Source organism: Gymnoscopelus microlampas, assembly GCF_963454915.1.
Source record: "Gymnoscopelus microlampas genome assembly, chromosome: 20".
Lineage (NCBI taxonomy): Eukaryota > Metazoa > Chordata > Actinopteri > Myctophiformes > Myctophidae > Gymnoscopelus > Gymnoscopelus microlampas.
Window position 1 is genome coordinate 45,139,855 of NC_139957.1, and position 21,197 is coordinate 45,161,051.

At 45.7% G+C, this 21,197-nt stretch overlaps 3 protein-coding genes across 3 annotated transcripts in view; all 3 read left to right on the forward strand.

Annotated features, from left to right (window-relative positions):
• LOC311036847 (CD209 antigen-like protein D) overlaps positions 1-21,197 on the forward strand; it is a 580,951-nt gene that overhangs the window by 525,004 nt on the left and 34,750 nt on the right. The window lies entirely within an intron of this gene.
• On the forward strand, positions 5,735-6,982 carry LOC311035748 (BRO1 domain-containing protein BROX-like; the record flags this gene model as incomplete). The annotated part of the gene is made up of 1 exon (XM_084044152.1): positions 5,735-6,982. One exon carries the CDS (start codon positions 5,735-5,737, stop codon positions 6,980-6,982), a length of 1,248 nt encoding a protein of 415 aa, XP_083900278.1.
• LOC311036918 (choline/ethanolaminephosphotransferase 1-like) lies at positions 10,045-11,328 on the forward strand (the record flags this gene model as incomplete). The annotated part of the gene is made up of 1 exon (XM_084045928.1): positions 10,045-11,328. One exon carries the CDS (start codon positions 10,045-10,047, stop codon positions 11,326-11,328), a length of 1,284 nt encoding a protein of 427 aa, XP_083902054.1.

Consider the following 21,197-nt stretch of genomic DNA (forward strand, 5'->3'; position numbering starts at 1 on the left):
ACGTGACAATATGTTGAAAGGGTGTGCTTTGATTGGCTAGCGAGACGCATGATGAAATAGAGCCCTATAAATAGGTATGTCACTTCAAAAGATCATTTATATATTTTGAAGTGAGGTAAGACAGGATTAATCAGGAACAGATTTTTAATCTATTTAATTTTTTTCATTTTCCAAAAAAGACAATTATAAATAAATGAAAAAAGTTATCGAAAAAACACGCCCCCTTCGCGTATTAGGAGGTCAGGGTGAGTCACCAGAACCAAGGACGGGTGTTTTTGACGAATCTAACATGTTAAAAATGGATTTTGAAGTTATGATGGGTTTGTATAGGATGGGGGCATGTCTAATCAAATGAATATCAAATATCTAAATACGGAATCAAGTAACTTAAAAACGGTCTGGGGGGGGGCTCACAAAAGCCTGAGTAGACGATGAAATGACCTAAAGTTTTTTTGAAAGTGAAACATCCCTTTAAGTAAAACATTGGAGTACTTTTTCCACCACTGTATAATTTGCTCCCGACTTTATAATAAAAAAAATCTATTCAAGGCTCAAGATCTGAAAATCTAGTTGTCTGTCTGTCTGTCTGTCTGTCTGTCTCTCTCTCACACCCACCTCCTCTGTTCTCTATACCCTGCTCCTCCCATCTTATTCTCTCTCTCTCTCGTTTCCTTGATCTCCCGTCTCCACCCAGCCATCTGTTCACTGTCTCACTTCTCCCCCTCCGTCTCTCCCCTCCGTTTGTCTCTCCATCACTTCTCTTCTGCAGTGACCTCATCTACTCTCTCTCTCTCTCTCTGAGCCTTACGTCACTCCATCATCTTCTCAACGCTGCTCCCAATCTCTCTCCCTGTGTGTGTGTGTGTGTGTGTGTGTGTGTGTGTGTGTGTGTGTGTGTGTGTGCGTGCACATCTATCTCTCTCTTCTCAATCTTTCTCTCTCTCTCATCCTATCCTCCCTGGCTGGTTTATATCACTCACCTTTTCATCATTTAATCTGCAGTGACCCCCCCCCCCCCCCCCTCTCTCTCTCTCTCTGTATCTCCGGTGACCCCCCCCCCCCCCCCTCTCTCTCTGTATCTCCGGTGACACCCCCCCCCCCTCCGTTCTGCATGTGCTCAGACCTTTGCATCCCTGTTCTCCACCCCGTTAGCTGCCATCTCTCTCTCTCTCTCTCTCTCTCTCTCTCTCTCTCTCTCTCTCTCTCTCTCTCTCTCTCTCTCTCTCTCTCTCTCTCTCTCTCTCTCTCTCTCTCTCTCTCTCTCTCTCTCTCTCTCTCTCTCTCTCTCTCTCTCTCTCTCTCTCTCTCTCTCTCTCTCTCTCTCTCTCTCTCTCTCTCTCTCTCTCTCTCTCGCCGAAAGGCATGGCGAGAGATATTGTTTTAGCCCCTGTGTCCGTCTGTCTGTGAGCAGCTAATCTCCGGCACCGTTGGCCCGGTCGCTGCGAAACTGTGCACACACACACTCCCTGGATGCCAATTCAGAACCTCTGGCCCAAATCTTTCACATGGGCCTGTTATAGCGCCACCAGGAGGCCGATTTGTACAAAACTTTTGATTTGATTACTCCTACAGATTGTATCCAAAACGTCATGCAAATCGGTACACAGTGTCTCTATAGTCATGTGATCAACCCGGGTCTGTCCCATTTCCCAGATTCCATCCTCATTGGCTAGGGTTGGCTTGCCGTTTTGAACAAAATGCCTCAAATCATGAATGCAGTGTATGATTGCCGTGAAAGGCCTAAGAAGAAATGGCAACCTAGTCACATTGGTCTATTATAGCGCCATCAGGAGGCCACAATAACCTACCTGACCTGGCGGAGACCTGTGCTCCGAGGAACACTTTTTTCTAGTTCCTCCTCTTTCCCCTTCATCTCTCCATCCCCAGCATTTTGCCCCCTCTCTCTCCCTCCCTCCCTTTCTCCCTCTATCTCACCATCTACTTATCTTCCTTCACTATTACTATTCTGCAGCCTTTGAGCCTTGTCTCTGATTCAATCTCCCTCCTTCCTCCCTCCTACCCCCCCCCCCCCCCCCCATCGCACAGGAAAATAAAGGGTGCCGACTGCAACCTGAAACATTTACATTTCAAGATCCCTCCACATGGACCCTTACGCCATTTGCACCCATGTGTACACTCTCAGAGATGCAGACATGCCAAGGGTCCGTTTGGAACCCCCTCAATGGCCCCTGAGGGTCCCTGCATGGAGCCACCTCTGAGAACCACTGCTTCAGAGTGATGCCATGGGGAGAACCATTTTTTTTGGTTCCAAAAAGAAGGTTATTTAAATAACCATTTATTGTAATTGTTCTATAAAGAACCCTTGGGTGAGGTGAAAGACCACATGCAGGTAGCAGGAGTCACCCAGGACCCCGATGGGAGTTAGCCAAAAGAAGAAGAAGCAGTTATATAATGAACCCTTAACCCATTAAGACCTGAGGCCATTCTTAAAAAAATGTTTTCGAAATCCTTTTAGAACAGTTTTTTGAAAATAATCTAAAAAAATATTTTACAAAAAAATAGCAGATCTACAAGCTCATAGTGCGGCACTCGCTTGTAGATCTGCTATTTTCGGCAACTGTTTGCCTATTAACTCATGCCCAAAATTGGGATGCTGTAGGGTTTAAGTGGTTAGAGGCGTCTCAAAGAAGCATCGGTGGTTCGTGGAACCATAGCCTTTTAAACAACCATTTAAGAACCATTGTTTCCATGTGTGTACGACACCCTTTGTACCGTGTCCCTGATTCAATCTCCCCTTCCCTGCTCTTCCTGTCACACACACACACACACACACACACACACACACACACACACACACACACACACACACACACACACACACACACACACACACACACACACACACACACACACACACACACACACTCCGCATGGCCCTCCCTTGTGCAATCTCTTCACCCATCTGCACTGATTACCTCCTCGAGTCCTCACCTTCCCCCCCCTCTGTCCCGCCCCCCCTCCCACACTCCCCTCTCTCTATCAAGGCTGGTTTTGTTGTCGTTTAACCTTTGTTTTAGTTGCTGTCGGGCAGAAACCTCTTATCCCAATATTTTAACTTTTAGTGTTCATAAATTAACGCCCTACTTAACACATCTGGTGCCGTTCACGGTCTGAACCGTGATTTCAGTCTTTTAGTTTTTTTCGTTTTTCTCCGCACGGGCGGGGCTAGAGCAGCTCTGGGAGCTCCCATTGTGATCTTGAGAAGGAAGGGCCAGATAGATCATCGGAAACAAAAACATGGCTTCCATCCGCTTCCTGTCTATTTCCTTCTTTAAAACGCCTATATCTCCGAATCCGTTTCCGGTGGTGAAAACCGGTCATGCGTGATGCGCGATCCCCCCCGTTGTGACTCGCGAATGAAATGTTATGGTTCCAGGATGTAGCCAGGGTCATCGCTCAACATGAATGGATGCTTTTTTTTACGTGGATTTGCTCGGTACGGAGTCTAAAGCTTTAAAAAGTAAAGCGCAGTCAATGGGGAGAATGCTGGCACCCAACGTAAGTTGTTATGAAAAAATGCTGGCACCCGATGTGTTAACACTCTTACACAAAAGCATCAGAAGTTTCAGATCTGCAAACTCGAAACGCGGTGCTTGAGAGGATTCTAAGATCAGTGGTGGAAAAAGTACTCACATTTTTCACTTAAGTAAAAGTATCAATACTGCAATGTGGAAATTCTTTGTTACAAGTAAAAGTCTGGAATTGAACGTTTACTTGAGTAAAATAAAAAAGTATTGGCATCAAAATGTACTTAAAAGTACCAAAAGTAGAAAGTACTCATTATGCAGAATGTCCCATTTCACAAGTTTTCAAGTGTATACAAATCTTTTGAAAAATAGCCAATCTACAAGCTCAAAATGCGTTGCGATGTGACGCATTGTGAGCATGTAGATTACATTACATTACAGTCATTTAGCAGACGCTTTTATCCAAAGCGACTTACAATAAGTGCATTCAACATAGGTAGGGAACGAAACTACTAATCACCAGAAGCATTAAGTGCATTCTCGTCTAAAAGATCTGCCAAAAAGCTGCCATTTTCAAATAGCTGAAATATAGGGCTGAAGTGATTCATTTATGTTTGGTAATAATGATCAAAAAGTAAAAGTACAATATTCGCCTCTGAGATTGTGGACTAGAAGTAAATGTACTGAAAACTGGAAATACTCCAGTAAAATAAAAATACCTCAAAATTGTACTTGAGTGCAGTACTTGAGTACAGTAAATGTACTTAGTTACTTTACACCACACTGTCTAAGATGACCTAATGTTATTCTCCATAGAGAAATGACTTGGGCGACCCAGGGGATGAACACTTTGGTAATTCTATTGTTTCGTGTTGTTAATTGATTTCCACACCAGCAGCCCAGCTCCTCTGTGCTGCTGAGACCATGGTCTCTGTTTATGTCTATTGTTGTGTTTCTTTGACACAGAGACAATAGCACAATACACAAACAGTGCCTATAAATAGCCATAAGCTAATTTACCTAGATCTGTATTGCGTGCCCGGGGTCAGTGGTGGAAAAAGTACTCAAATTATTTTACTTAAGTAAAAGTACCAATACTGCACTATAATAATACTCTGTTACAAGTAAAAGATTTTTCAAAAATAGCAGATCTACAAGCTCATAGCGCGGCACTCGGTGACACGCTATGAGCTTGTAGATCTGCTATTTTTGAATAGCAAAAGAAATCTAAAGTGACATAGATGCGTTCCAGGTCTTAATGGTCTTAATCTACTGAATCTAATCTAATTTAATCTGCTGGAGATGTTTTGTTTTGTGTTGCAGTTCTAGCAACAGGCTTTGTAGTTCTCCTACAACACTCGTGTCTCAACATCTGGTTCACGGGGACCACCTGCGGTCCAAACGGACCCTTGCGGGTCTGTAACTGGGAGAGTGCACTAATGGAACCAAATGGTTCCGTTTACAGTGTCAATTGGGGTCCCAGGCATAATGTGATGGTACTGTATCAAATGGGGTTCCATGGTCTAATGCATATCAAACTTGGGGTCCATTAAATGAAAAACTAAAAAAAAAAATCACACCCTGTGTGAAGGAAGCGGTGCCTTTGATGAGCCCCGTATTGATGTTGTCATCAATATTTGTTTATAGCCCAGCCAATAAGAATGTCCGGGTGTGTCCGGACAGACACACGGACACACGGACACACGGACACCCGGACACACGGACACACAGACAAAGTCAGATATAGAGCGGTTGGCACCGCTAAAAACATAACATACAACCTCAATCTACACTGTAAAATCCTCAGTGTTTATTTAACTCTGAGAAAGTACAAGCAGAACCAAATGGACCTGCACGGGTCAAGGGTATACACTCTGAGGTCCAGACCCATGATCGTCCATTTGGACCCCATGGCGGTCCTCAGACCAGATGTCGAGAACCAGTGTCGCACAGCATCCTGGATGAGGTCACGATCAAGTCAGTCAATGCCCAAATATGGAGCTCCGTGTCAGCTGTGACCATACATGGAGTCATGATGTCACACTGATGTCAACAGTGTTATAACCATAACAACCTGGACTCACTTGGACGTATCGAGTAACCATGTCTAACCCAGATGACGGGTTTTAACATCGCCAAGGTGGGATCATCTTTCCAAAGGACTGTTTAAACAACCCCCACAGCATTGTTGTTGTTGTAAGTCCCTTTCAACTGTGTCTTCATATAAAAAAAGCCACGGGCCAAGGATGGCACACTGGTTTCACAGAAACCCGCTGAAGGCCACAGCGCAGGTTTCCTTCAACCTCTACGGAGTGGCCTCGAGCCACGCTGCCAGCAGGATCTGCAACGACCTGAGGACATCCAGATTGCATCTCCTGGAGATGCTCACCGACGTCACCTGCACCCCGGCGCTCATAGAGAGTGCCGCGGACGCCTACTTCTCCCTCTTGCGGGGCTTCGTCGACTCTCTGGACGGAACCACGCGGGAGAACAAGATGAGGTTCGTTCAGAAGTTCACGTGGACGGACACGTTGCAAGGGAACGCCGCCGGCGCTCAGCGGGACGCCGTGTTCGAGCAGGCCTCCATGGCCTTCAACGTGGCGCTGTGGTACACCAAGTCTGCGTCGCGGCTAGCCGGGAAGGAGAACGTCACGGAGGCGGAAGCTAAAGACGTCCACCGCAGCCTGAGGGTGGCTGCCGGCATCTTCAAACACCTCGGGGAGGTCCAGGTCCCCCGTCTGATCACCACGGCCGAGAAGGGCCGAGACCTGGAGCCGCGGGTCCTCGACACCTACGCGATCCAGTGCCAAGCGGAGGCGCAGGAGGTGACGATCGCCAGAGCCATCGAGCTGAAGCACGAGGCCAAGCTGGTCGCCGCGCTGTCATTGGAGACGGCCAACCTCTACCAGAAAGCCGACCGTACGCTGAGCTCCTTGGAGCCAGAGTGCAGTGGCAAGTGGAGGAAGTACCTTCAACTGAAGCAGCACTTCTACGTGGCCTACGCCTTCTGCTACCACGCACAGACTCTGCTGGCCGGCGACAAGTGCGGGGAATCGATCAGATCTCTCCAAAAGGCGGCGCAGTCCTACTCCCGCGCAGAGGCCCTGTGCAAGGACTACCGGAAGACGAGAGGCCCGGGTAGCACGGCCAAACCCTCGGAGCAGCTCTTCTTCCTCAAGCTGGGACGGCTCATCGAGAACACCTTGGCGAAAAGCCAGCGCGAGAACGACTTCATCTACTTCCACAAGGTCCCGGCGGAGGAGCCGCGGCTGGAGTTGAAGGCCAGCTATGGCCTGGCCGAGCACGTCGCCTTCGAGCTGCCGGGTCTCAGCGACCTGTGCACGCCCGAGGTCTACGCCGCCTTCGACCTCAGCAAGAGGGCCAAACCCGACAAGGGCGGCAAAAACGCACCCAAACAAGAGGAGGAAGAGGTGAAGCCCGTGAAAGAGCCAGACTTGAAGCCTCAGAAAGATACAGGCTGCATCATCTCCTAAGTCAAGTGGTTCACCAAGGGTGCTTCCTTAGGTCCTTATTCTGATCTGTCCTATTTCCTACATCCTAACTCCTACAGGAAGTTGAAGTTGGTCAGCCATTTTGCTACTTGTGTCAAGTCTCTTATGCCTGCTCGAAGGACATAGGAAATAGGGTTAGGAAGCATCACTGAGGAGGTAGGACGCAGGAAACCAAAGTGCTTCTTTCCAGGAATAATTCCCAAGCTGAACAGCATGACTTGTGATGATCCTGCCCCTATAAGGGAATTCAATTTAAGGACCCGAGACACACCACAAGTTTTCTAATTCCAAGGACCCGTTTGTACTCTCAGAGTTACAGACCCGCAAGGGCCCTTCTGGACCTCTAGTGGTCCCCTTACACAGACGACCTGGCCATCCTGGGAAGCAGTAGAGGAGGGCCTCTCTGAGGACATTCTGTCTTAATACCTGAAGAACTGGCGCCTCAAGCTCAGTGTTGAGAAGACCGTATCAACAATGTTCCACCTCTACAACAAGGAAGCAAACCGTGAAATCAACATCATGGTTGAAGATGATCTTGTGTTCCCCACCGCTTAGTACTGTGCCCCAGTCTGGAGCCGTAGCCCTCATGTGAAGAAGCTGGATGCTGCACTCAACACCGCCCTACGGACCGTCTCCGGATGTCTACGAGCCACTCCAACAAACCAACTGCCTGTCCTCGCTCCAGCAGAGGTCAGACAAGAGGCCACCACGCTGGCCCTCGTTCGGAAGGTACAGATGAGTGAATCCCACCCCCTCCACAAGGTCGTCACGGAGACACCACAGTGCGCACGCCTCAAGTCCCGGCGGCCCTTTGCCACATATGCCCAGGATCTGCTCCACACACCAGCGGACACCTCCAAGGCTTCCTGGGTGAAGGCAAGATGGAGGGACCAGTAGAAGGCAGCAGAACCATCCAAGCTTCAAAAATACATCGAGGACCCAACAGATGTTCCTGCCCAGCACCTCCCACGTAAGGAGTGGACAACCCTCAATCACCTGAGCACAGGTGTGGGACGTTTCGGTGCATCAATGCAGAAGTGGGGTCTCACAGACAATGCCCACTGCGAATGTGGGGATCCACTACAGACTGTGGAACACGTGATGACCAGCTGCCCCAAATACCGGCCACCTAATGGTGATCGTGGCCTAATTGACCTAGACAATGACACACTGGACTGGCTTGCTGCAACAGAGCTGAAGGTCTAAGGACATAAGAAGGAATCCATTTTCTTTCGATGAAAAGGGACACTTTTTTTTAGCTTTTACTGTTAAAGAACCACTTTATACGTCGTATAATTGGTCCTCACTAATGCGTATGATAATATGGCACCACTTTCAGGGCTGTGGATAGTTCAGAAAGCCTACCAGTGACATCATCGGTAGGCAGGTTTGGTCATTTCAAACAAGTTTGTAATTGTATTTTTTTGACATGCGACAACAATGGCTACTATTTTGGCATGCTAACTGTCCAGGAAGAGAAAGTCTGTAGTTTATATATTGTCTTTGATTCCTAATTGATGACATCACTGGTAGGTGGGTTTCTAAATTGTCCACAGCCCTCGTCTGAGGCAAGTGAGTGAGAATACAAAGTGAGCGTTAGTGATGACCAATTTTATGAAGATCGGTTAAAATGGGTGAAGCCGTCCTTTATGTCATGATATTTTTGTCATATTTCCGTGCTCTTAAGATGTAGTGCTTTTAGTTATAGGTGGGGCTGCATCTCCTGTCAGACATCCATGTACTTTTTGATTGTTTGATATTTTGAGTGCACTGCATGGTTTTACCTCAGATTCAGAACATTTAAAAAACAGAATCGGGAAGTCATTGTTAAACTGTCAAAAAACACGTAACAACCTTGATTCAGTATTTAGATATTTGATTTCATCAGACACGCCCCTTCCTGTATAAAACCTGTTGTAACAAACCATTTTAAAACAAAGACAAAGACTCATTTAAAACACACGTCCTGTTCTGGTGACTGATATTGTCCTCCTAATGCTTGAGGGGGTCGTGTTTTTTCAATTACCCTTTTTATCATGGGGGGCCAGGGGACGGTGAAATAAAATGAAATGAAATTAGATCAAATAAATATTCCTCTAACACCCAGGAGACAAAATAAGTAAATGAGGCCGTGGGCCTTGAATCGTTACCTATAAGCTCTGAAGGAGGATTGGTGTCATATTTTTGTATTATTATTACAAACTCCTGGCTAACTGCACCTCCCAGATCCTCATCCAGATCCTCATCCATACCAAAGGTTCCACACCGTAACACAGACCTTTTAACCAAATGGTATATCGTCTCTGTCGGGCAGAAACCTCTTATTATCCATATTATAACCTCTTGTGTTTTTTCGTCAATTAATACCCTATCCATGATCACACTTCAGTGTGTCACACAAAAGCATTAAAAGTAGCAGATCCACATCAAAAGTAGCAGATCCAGATCAAAACGCGTCACTTCGCGCCGCGTTTTGAGCTTGTAGATCTGCAATTTTTTTTATTTGAATCCTGAAAAGTAACTTTATTTGGACATAATGCGGTTTCCACCCGACAGAGATGATCTGGTTAAAGACCATACCTAAACCTAACCATCTCTAACCTAGTGCCTGAACAAAGACCATTTTAACGTTATGCCTAAATCTATCAAGCTGCGGTGATGGAGGTGGTGGTTGGGGGGGGGGGGGGTAGGTTTGTGAATCCCAAATCAGACCCCCTAATCCACCAAAACCACCGATCAAGTGCTAACCGTATATGGTAGTTCCTCACTGATGTCATCAATATGACGTCATGACCTGCTCCAATCAAAAAGCTGCGTCGGCCAAGCGTGTCAGTCAGTAGTGTTCATCAGCTTCCTGGTCCGTCTGAGAGATTAAGTCCAATTGGGGGATAAAGAAACCTCGTCCTTAACAGCATCCCATCATCACCACCGTCCTATACAACCACAACCGGAAAACAGATAGACAGGGGGATTACTAGGTGTCTCAAGCTGTGTCTGGACCTGCGCAGTCCGGTCCCGACCAAAAAGCACAAACTGGGTCCACGATGCCGTCTCATCCACTCTCCCTCCACCAGCTCAAGCGGCTGGAGGAGCACACGTACAAGAGCGCCGGGCGCTCCCTCCTGGACCCCGTCATGACGCACTTCTGGGAGTGGCTGCTGCGCCACCTGCCCACCTGGATCGCCCCCAACCTCATCACCATCGTGGGCCTGGCCATCAACGTGATCACCACCCTGGTGCTGGTCTTCCACTGCCCCACGGCCACCGAGCAGGCGCCGCTCTGGGTGTACCTGACGTGCGCCGTGGGCATCTTCCTCTACCAGTCGCTGGACGCCATAGACGGCAAGCAGGCGCGGCGGACCAACAGCAGCACGCCGCTGGGCGAGCTCTTCGACCACGGCTGCGACTCGCTCTCCACGGTGTTCGTGGTGCTGGGCACGTGCGTCTCCACGCAGCTGGGCACCCACCCCGACTGGATGTTCTTCTGCTGCTTCGCCGCCATGTTCATGTTCTACTGCGCCCACTGGCAGACGTACGTGCTGGGCACGCTGCGCTGCGGCATCGTCGACGTGACCGAGGTGCAGATGTTCATCATCGCCATGCACCTGCTGGCCGCCTTCGGAGGCACGGCGTTCTGGCAGCGTGCCATCCACCCCGCGTTCGACGTCCCGGCCAAGATGGCGCCGGCCCTGTTCACCGTGGCGGGGGCCGTCTTCTCCTGCTCCGGCTACTTCCGGGTCATCTTCGCGGGCGGCGTGGGGAAGAACAGGTCCACCATCGCCGGGAGCAGCGTGGTGGGACCGCTGTTCCACATCGGCACCGTCATCAGCCTGGCCTTCATGATCTACAAGAAGTCGACGGTGCAGCTGTTCGAGAAGCACCCCTGCCTCTACGTCCTGGCCTTCGGCTTCGTGTCGGCCAAGATCACCAACAAGCTGATGGTGGCTCACATCACCAAGAGCGAGATGCATCTCGCCGACTCTGCGTTCCTGGGCCCCGGGCTGCTGTTCCTCAACCAGTACTTCAACAGCTTCATAGACGAGTACCTGGTCCTGTGGGTGGCGCTCTTGCTGTCCGTCTTTGACCTGGTGCGCTACAGCGTCAGCGTCTGCGACCAGATCGCCACTCACCTCCACATCTCCGTCTTCAAACTCAAACCCGCCACCAGCAGCAGCAGCACCACCAGCCCGGCGGCTTTCACTCCGTCGTCCAATAGCGCTGAGTACGCCACAGGCTCCTCCTCCTCCCGGTTAGGTGACAGGAACCAACGTGGGGACCTGGCGACCAGAGCTCATCCACATTCTTCTCGCTGGACGAGACGCCAATGAAGTTAAACTCTGGGTTAGGTTACGGCCTAATGAAGTTAAACACGGGGCGGCGGGACACCATGGCGTTTTGTATTTGACAACGCCACAGGTTTTGTGCACACTGCCAGTCTATGGACACACTTTTTTTTAAATACTAAAACTTTCATTCTATAATGGAAGTCGATGGGGCTCGGATCGGGCAGAACCTTTGCCCAGATTTGGAGTCATACGTTGTTCCTGAACTGCTTGCTATTGATAGATACAGATTTTTTTATTTTTGTATTGACCTTTATTTACTCATTCAGGGAAGACCATTGAGAGCTCTCTTTTTCAAGGACAACATGATCACAACATATACAAAAAAACTACAATTTTAAATTAAGTGCAATATAAAACAAAAAACTTCATGATGCAGACACATAAGGGCTTCACAGAGCAGGTGCAGTCCTTATGTAATGCATCCTGAAGTAGTTCCCTAAATGTCTCTATAGAGACCAATTGATCCAGTTTCAGAGAGTCCCGGAGTTTGTTCCATGTGTCTGACTGGACAGGGAGGCCATGCCATGCTCTCATTTTCTTTTTCCCCTTTCATTCTTTGTCCATTTTGAACATGATTTACAAAAATAGCATGAACATTGAAGATATACTAAATGCTATGCTGTACAAAAGACAGTGGCCCTCATTTATCAACGCAGCGTATAAACCGGCGTATATTTTTCCATATATTCGGCCGTGCACCAACGTCGAAGTCACATTTATCAAAGGATCCTGAACAGCTGATCCGAGCGTACATCAGGTCGGGGCTTTGATAAATCTCACGTGTGAAAACGAGCGTCATTTAAATAACACGCCCTTAAATATTCTCAAAACGCCCCGATTTTACGACATGAAGACGAACCAGAATACGACCAAAGACATAAAAGCCAATAAGAAATAGCTTCCCCCAATCGCCTCGCCACACACACACACACACGCACACGCCACTCTCTCTCTCTCACACACTCACACACACGCGCCCGCCTGTGTTTTTCATGTAATCCGCAGCGGTATCTTTGTCACTTAGGCTTGTAGCCTATATGAATGACATATTATGATAACAATCACATCGCCATGAATGGAATACGTTTGTATATTAATTTATTTACCCCATACCGAGCAGTGCGCGTTCAAGTTACACTAAAATAAAGCAGTCAGACTCGGCCAGGCTGCAGTGATTCCGTGCCGCCACGTTAATAAGAGATTGGAGCGTCGGGTTTATATCCTTAACCCAGCCAGGTTGTAGTCTTCATAACTCTCTATGACATAACGCCATAACATAAGCTACTGTAAGTTTGTAGACCATGAAATGATCGTCGGGAGTCCCGAAAACGCGCTCGCATGAAGCGCTGTATATTTTGAAAATAGCCAATGCAACCGAATGACTGTTAAAGCAGTTTGTTTAAATTACTTTATAAAATGTTATATTTTCACAGGGATTATTTATTAGTGTAGATATACATTTTGGAGTGGATATATGTGTCCAGATGCCTGTCAGACCGTCAGACAATGCTGCTCCGCAGGTCTAGAATGGAATAAACGGGCGCAGCCAACTTCAACAACTGGTCTCGACCAGACGTGAGATCTCAGCATAAAGTAGGATGAAGCCCACGTCAGGATATATTGATAAATGCCGAAAGGTGCGGTGATCTCGCCGTACGCTCATTATTCGGGCTGCACCGCGTTGATAAATGAGGGCCATTATACCTTCATTTGACAATTAAGACACACATTTAACAGCCAAGACCAAATAAAGTCAGTGCCGCCAAGCTTCAATCGGTAATGTCAAAGCCTCTAGGCAGGTCAACAACCCTTGGTGTAGTCATGGACTCAGACCTGAATTTAAACAGTCACAAAGTCATTATTATTATTATATCACAAAACATACATTAACCAATTCAGCCCTATATATATAGCTCGGCCATTTGAAAATAGCATATCTACAAGCTCACAATGCGTCACGATGCGACGCATTGTGTACATATTTGTACATATGTTATATGTTTTATGCTATGTAGATTAATTGAATGCATAGGACCACAATGGAAACAAGTCCTCCGTACTATACAATATAACTTATATAATCTGTATCCCAGAGTATCCCATGTGCAAGCAGGCAGCCTCTATTTGCTCAATGGTAAAAACGTCACCAATTGCAAAGGAAACCGGGTTCAAACCGGGGTAGAACAGTAAAGTTACATAGAGCTGATTTAATATCTGACTGTACCCAATGTGCCGTTGAAATGTATTCTGACTAATAAAGTATTCAATCAATCAATCATAGAAATGTGACCAATAGCGTTGATCAATAATAATAAATAAGTAAATATGGAGATACAAGTTTAATTTCCACTCTTCAGTGAAGGATACGATTATGACACTCTACGATAATCTCGATATGCAACTACCAGCCATGCAGAATGTTAAATATAAACGTGTATACGTTGTGAATGGTGAGCCTGTGAGATGGTATTTATACATATCGTTGCGGTTGGGCATAAACCTCTTATCTCCATAATTGTTTTACATATTTTTGTATTGATATTTGAACTGTTTGGTGCCACTATATATGACTATATAGACCGCAAGGACTTTTTTGAACGGACCTTTTAGACAAAGTATTTTAAACGTAACTGTGCTGTTTTACATTTTTGTCTAATAGAAATATTAAATCAAAAACATTTAGTGTTTTTTCTTAAATTAACGCCCTACTCCATCACACTACAGCGCCACACAAAAGCATCAAAAGTAGCAGATCTACAAGCTCGCGTTTCGAGCTTGTAGATCTGCTACTTTTGCCACTATTGAATCCTGAAATGCAACAGTTTTTGGACGTATGAGGTTTCCACTGGACAGAGACGACGTGGTGCTTGTTGTGTTGTGTTGCACCAGCATCACAACAAGCACCAGGCAGGTTTTTTTTTCCACCAACGCTTATGGAAAACAAGGTGCAGTTTAAAAATAGACATTTGGGAGAGTAGCTGCTGCGTGCAGAGAGACGGTGGATGCTGCTTACGGCCCCCCCATGCCATGCTGCTGCTGCTGCTTCTGGAAGTCAATTTACTTTCTAATTTAGGGTCTGCTGAGGTATTTACATCTCAAGCAGACACAGAGAGCCAGAGAGAGAGAGAGAGAGAGAGAGAGAGAGAGAGAGAGAGAGAGAGAGAGAGAGAGAGAGAGAGAGAGAGAGAGAGAGAGAGAGAGAGAGAGAGAGAGAGAGAGGGGGCGAGAGAGAGAGAGAGAGACAATCTTTACACCGTGTAATTGTCCTCCAGGATACAGTGCACACACGCACGCACACACACACGCACGCACACACACACACACACACACACACACACACACACACACACACACACACACACACACACACACACACACACACACACACACACACACACACACACACACACACACACACACACACACACACACACACACACACACACACACACACACACACACACATACAACTGTGTCATCAAAAGCTATCATCTCTGGCCAAATAACTCTCATCTCTGTCTAACTGCGTCAAGGACATGGACACATTATAGCGTGTGCGCGCACACACACACACACACACACACACACACACACACACACACACACACACACACACACACACACACACACACACACACACACACACACACACCGTATTTATGTCCACACAAGAGAAATTGCATACGAGGGCACAAATAACACAGGTGCAGCAAGGTTATACATCCACAAACTGTATGTCCTCATGACACAACCAGCATGTCACCCAGCCCTCCGTGGGGGCACAAGCAGCAGCGTCTCCCGCCATACATGGCGGCTGCCCAATCAGAGCAGAGACGGCACAACGCTCTGCCAGCCCTCCTGCCTCGTTTTCTGGACATCCTGAGTTGTGGGAAAAAAAAAAACTCTAACAACCAGTCCGCTCCGCGGGCGGGCAGGTGGTCCCAGGCTGGGACCACCAGAGGAAACAAACTTGCCAGTGCCACTGCCGCCCCGGTCAGTGGTGGAAAAAGTACTCAAATGTTTTATAATGTAATCATTTATCTGAAAAGTAACTAGTAACTAAAGTTTTCAAATAATTGTAGTGGAGTAAGAGTACAATATTTGCTTCTGAGATGTAGTGGAGTAGAAGTAAAAGTACTGAAAACGGAAGAGACAGTTCATATGAACGGCCTGTATAGTCTCGCTGTTTTACCCCTGCTGGTGTCAGAAAGAAAGAAAGGCAAGCGGATGGGTTTTTGACAAACTTTAGACTATATTTTCTTAAAGGTAGGGTAAGTGATGTTTTTTGGTTAAAACAAAAAGTATTTTGTTAAAAGGTTAAAATACTATATTCTGATAGTAATCATTGCTATAGAGTGTTTGTTCAGTAACAGATGTCTCCCCGTCTCTCCAGCTCTTTAATAAACAGAAAATACATTTTCCGGCAGGTGTCAAAATCTCAGCCAATCAGGAGAAAGTACCCATTTTTAAGCTTCATTTTTATAGTGTTCCAGTTCCAATTTTGCCTGCTCATTTCTTAGTGTCATCACTTCCAATTTAACATGTTTAATCTATATCCTGATCGAGTTCTCTATCCTGATTGGATAAAATTGGAAATTAAACTGAAACTGAAACGAAAATGCATTTTCTGTTTTATAAAGAGCTGGAGAGACAAGGAGACACCTTTTACTGAACAAACACTCTATAGCAATGAGTACTATCAGAAGATAGAGCTATGAAACACTTATTTTAACCAAAGAAAATCACTTACCCTACCTTTAACTTAATACAAATTGTCATAAATACTATATGCTTCCAGTCGCTAGTTTAAAGTCTCCTTTCAATCATCATAATAGGCATTTTGGTAAACTATGGTCCCATTTAATTTAAAACTGACGATAAAGTAGGTTATTCCCTTGGAGGGGCGGGATGATTTGATTGACAAGCTACACAACCAATAGCATTCATTCCCCGCCCCCCCGCTCTTGATTGACAAGCTACCCAACCAATAATGGTCTGGTGGCATTCTGCAGGATAAGACGCGATATTGAAAGATGGCGCCACGTTTGTCCATTCTTTTTATACAGTCTATGGTTTAGTCAGACTATTGATTGGTCTAAGTAGGTGAGATACTGACCCACCGGCGGGGCTCAGTAGGTGTTTTGTATAAAGTATAGTTTTGCACGGCGTCTCAAGCAAACTTGAGCCACGAGAGGCACCAGCGAGCAAGCTAAAGCGAGCGAGTTGCCGTGCAGAACGTTGCGAAGTTCGCAAGCAGGGCCTTTTTTATCCCACGATTTGTGTAAACCATTTTTTCACCCAGTGCCAATTGCCTATGTAATCCTGGGCGCTACGCTCCCTCTGCCAGCCTAGGGAGAGCCTAGAGCCGAGCTCATGCCTCAAGCAGAGCCTTCTTGAATGCAAGCTTGGTGATGGTGATGAAGCACACAGCCACAGGGGTTGCAAATGCATCTCAAATATGCACCTATACTATTACCCCTTCAAACGGGACACGCATCCATGTAACCACTTTATCCATATGATTTACCCATAGAAGATCTACAAGCTCATAGCCGCTATTGTTGAAAAATCTTGAACATTTGTACAAATATTTCAGTATATAGCTTTTAAAGGGAAGGTCCCGGGAACAATTTGTTTTACAAATATTTGCTTTAAAAACTATATATATTAAAAGATTTTCACACATTTTCTAAAAAAATAGCAGATCTACAAGCTCATTGTGCAGCACTCGGTACCACACTATGAGCTTGTATTATCTGCTATGTTTGAATAGCCAAAGACTTTTAAAATGACAGAGATGCGTTCCCGGATTGAATGGGTTAACAGTGGTAGTTACAAACGGGTGTGGTCGCTGAGAAACAGCACAACGCTCACCTCCGGCCGCCTCACCGGCACCTCATCTCCGTGCCGCCATTCTCTCACTCACACACACACACACACACACACACACACACACACACACACACACACACACACACACACACACACACACACACACACACACACACACACACACACACACACACACACACACACACACACACACACACACACACACACACACACACACACAAATACATGTGCACACACATGCACAGCCATTAAACATGCTTTTGTTTGTATATTGCACGTATACATAATGCCATCAGTGGTTCTTCTCATCCTTTCCTGTAGATTCAGGGCCCACATGAACACCTTGAAAAAGACCCCTTCATTAATGCGCTCTAGAGCATTGGTTCTCAAAGTGGGGTACGGGGACCCCCAGGGGTACTTGAGGCGGTTCCAGGGGGTCCCCAGCTAAATGATGGATAGGAACCAAATGGACCCTTATGGTTCTGTACACTCTCAGAGTTAAATTAACATTGATTTTATAATATAAATTCGGGTCCCAGAGGTATAAATGCCATTAAATGGGGGTCCGTAGCCGCCTAATGCATGTCAAACTGGGGGTCCTTGACGTTAAAATGGTTGAGAATCACTGCTAGAAAGCCGTATAAATCTTCTCTTATGGGGGTCCCTGGCTTATCTTTTCAAATGGGGGTCCGCGGGCTAATAAGTGTCAATTTGGGGGTCCTTGACATGAAAAAGTTTGAGAACCACTGCTCTAGAGGAGGAGCCTGTGACGGTAGAGCGTCAGTGATGCCAAACATATAACGTTTTACTGCTGCTGTGAACCAAATCACCCCCTGAGGGGAGATAACGTGTTACCTCAGCTTACCTTAACCCATTAAGACCACCCGGATGACACGCGTCTGTGTCTTTTTTAGATTTCTTCTGCTATTCAAAAATAGCAGATCTACAAGCGTGTAGATCAACTATTTTTCGTAAATAGCGTGAGGATCTGTACAAATCTTTGAATAAATATCTTTTTTTTTTTAAAGCTAACATTTGTAACTTAAATCTTAGCTTCTGGGGGGTCCCTGGAAAAAAAACATATTTTGAGATGGGGGTCCGCGGCCAAATACATATCATTTTGGGGGTCCTTGACATGAAAAAAGTTTGAGAACCACTGATTATAGCAACATACGTGTTTTTAAAAAAAAAAGTAGGTTTTAGAAGACATTTGTAGAATCCCCCAGAAGCAAAGATTTGAGTTACAAATGTTTGCCTTAAAAAAAAAATATATATATATATGTATTCAAAGATGAGCTTGTAGATCTGCTATTTTTGAATAGCCAAATAAATCTAAAAATGACACAGATTCTCTCCCCGGTCTAACAGGGTTACAGCTCGGAGCAGGTGTGACTGCAGATGGCCAGAGAACACACGTCCACTAATATCACTGAGATCAGTGGCTTCTCCACAAACTGTTTCATGTCAAGGACACCCAGACTGATTATGGATTTGGCTCGCGGAACCCCCGTTTAAAAAACAATGTATATCTTGTGCCAGGGACCCACATTAAGAGACGATTTTGGCGAGATTTCTTCTAAAATATCCTGATCTTACAAGCTGTGTGACGCATTGTGAGAGCGTGTAAATAGACTATTTGTGAAAAGCTGGGGAAAAAAGTTTTGAACTATTCCTGATTTTGCAGAGGACTCCCTGGAACCCCCTCAAGGACCCCATGTCGAGACAGACACACACACACACACACACACACACACACACACACACACACACACACACACACACACACACACACACACACACACACACACACACACACACACACACACACATTACTGTCAAGGACATTTACTCACATTACTATAGATTTTATTAGTTATTTTGAGAGGACGGTTACATTACGGTCATTGGTCCAAACCAGATACAACTGGATGCACTAACAAACACACTCACACACACACACACACACAACCTCACACTTACCCACCCTCACCCACACACACACACACACACACAGACCCCTCCACCGCGCACACGCGCGCGCGCACACACACACACACACACACACACACACACACACACACACACACACACACACACACACACACACACACACACACACACACACACACACACACACACACACACACACACACACACACACACACACACACGTACGTTATCTCCACACACAACCTCTCCCACAGTAGCAGACACATACAGTATACCCCTAATATTTAAAACAGCACAGAACATGTGCATACACGGACGGTGTGTGTGTGTGTGTGTGTGTGTGTGTGTGTGTGTGTGTGTGTGTGTGTGTGTGTGTGTGTCACAACATTTGGTGTCTGAATATCCAAACGGGAATGAATGCTCTCTAGAAGTTAAACCTAACTTCTAATCCTAACCCCAACCTGAAACCTTTTCTAATTGTAAACGTATCTCTAAACATATTTTTTTCAAAACCATAAAACTATATTTTTTTCTTGTGAGGAACCTTGTTCCTCACAAGGTCTATTACTGAAATTCTACTCTCACACACACACACACACACACACACACACACACACACTAGTACGAACACAGAGGCACATACGCTGACAAAGTGAAACAAACTACGCGAGTGTGAGTGTGATCAACACAGGGACAGTTATAATAAACATACAGAATATAATAAACTTTAAACGCAAAACATAATTGCTTCATATACCGTTGCCACTCTCATGCATATCTGGAATGTCCTTTCTGTCGGGAAGAAACCACTTATCTCCACATTTTATGTTTTTTTGTAGATTGACTATTGTGTATGACAAATAACAACAAAATATCACAAAGAAAATGCCACAAACATAGACGCGTTGTGAGCTTATAGGCTATATGAAGAAGTACGGGTGTTCAAGTGGTTAAAAACATGTTACATCCTCTTTCTTTTTGTATCAAACCCTGCTCACACACACACACACACACACACACACACACACACACACACACACACACACACACACACACACACACACACACACACACACACACACACACACACACACACACACACACGTTATCTTCACACACAACCTCTTCTACAGCAGTGTTGATTTTGTCAACTAAAACTGTGACGAAAAATGTTCGTCGACTACCTTGTTTCACGGATGAAAACTAAATAAAAACTAAATATAAACTAAGCTATGATGACTAAAACTAAATATATTGACAATTTCGTCTACAAATAAAAAACTAGACTAAAATGTTAGTGAGGGATCTAGTGGAGAAGAGATCCAGTAGAACTAAAAGACAAGTCATGGTTGCGCTTGGGTGTTGCGCTCTGAAAACAGCAGATCTACAAGCGCACAACGCGCCGCGCTGCGACGCGTTGTGAGCTTGTAGATCTGCTATTTTCAGAGTGCAACCAAGTGTAAAATCAGCCATTACGACGCCATCAAGGCACCGCAAAAACACATTTTAGTCGATTAAATCAGATTTAGTCGACTATAATCTTATGATATTTTGTCGACTAAAACTAGACTAACAGTAAACCATTTCAGATGACTAAAACAAAATGGAATTTGATTCAAAAGACTATGACTAAAACTTGCTGTCAAAATCAACACTGCTCCACAGTAGCAGACACATACAATCATACCCCTAATATTTAAAACAGCACAGAACATGTGCATACACGGTGTGTGTGTGTGTGTGTGTGTGTGTGTGTGTGTGTGTGTGTGTGTGTGTGTGTGTGTGTGTGTGTGTGTGTGTGTGTGTGTGTGTGTGTGTGTGTGTGTGTGTGTGTGCGTGCGTCACAACATTTGGTGTCTGAATATCCAAACAGGAATGAATGCTCTCTAGAGAGAGAGAGAGAGAGAGGGAGGGAATGAGCGAGAGAGAGAGAGAGCTCCAGTACCATCTCAGAATGAATTTCCATAAGGCAGTCAGTGTACGACTCATGTTATTGTGTCATTATGTTCAGAACTCCGGTACACAGAGTACAGTACTTATTGAAGCAG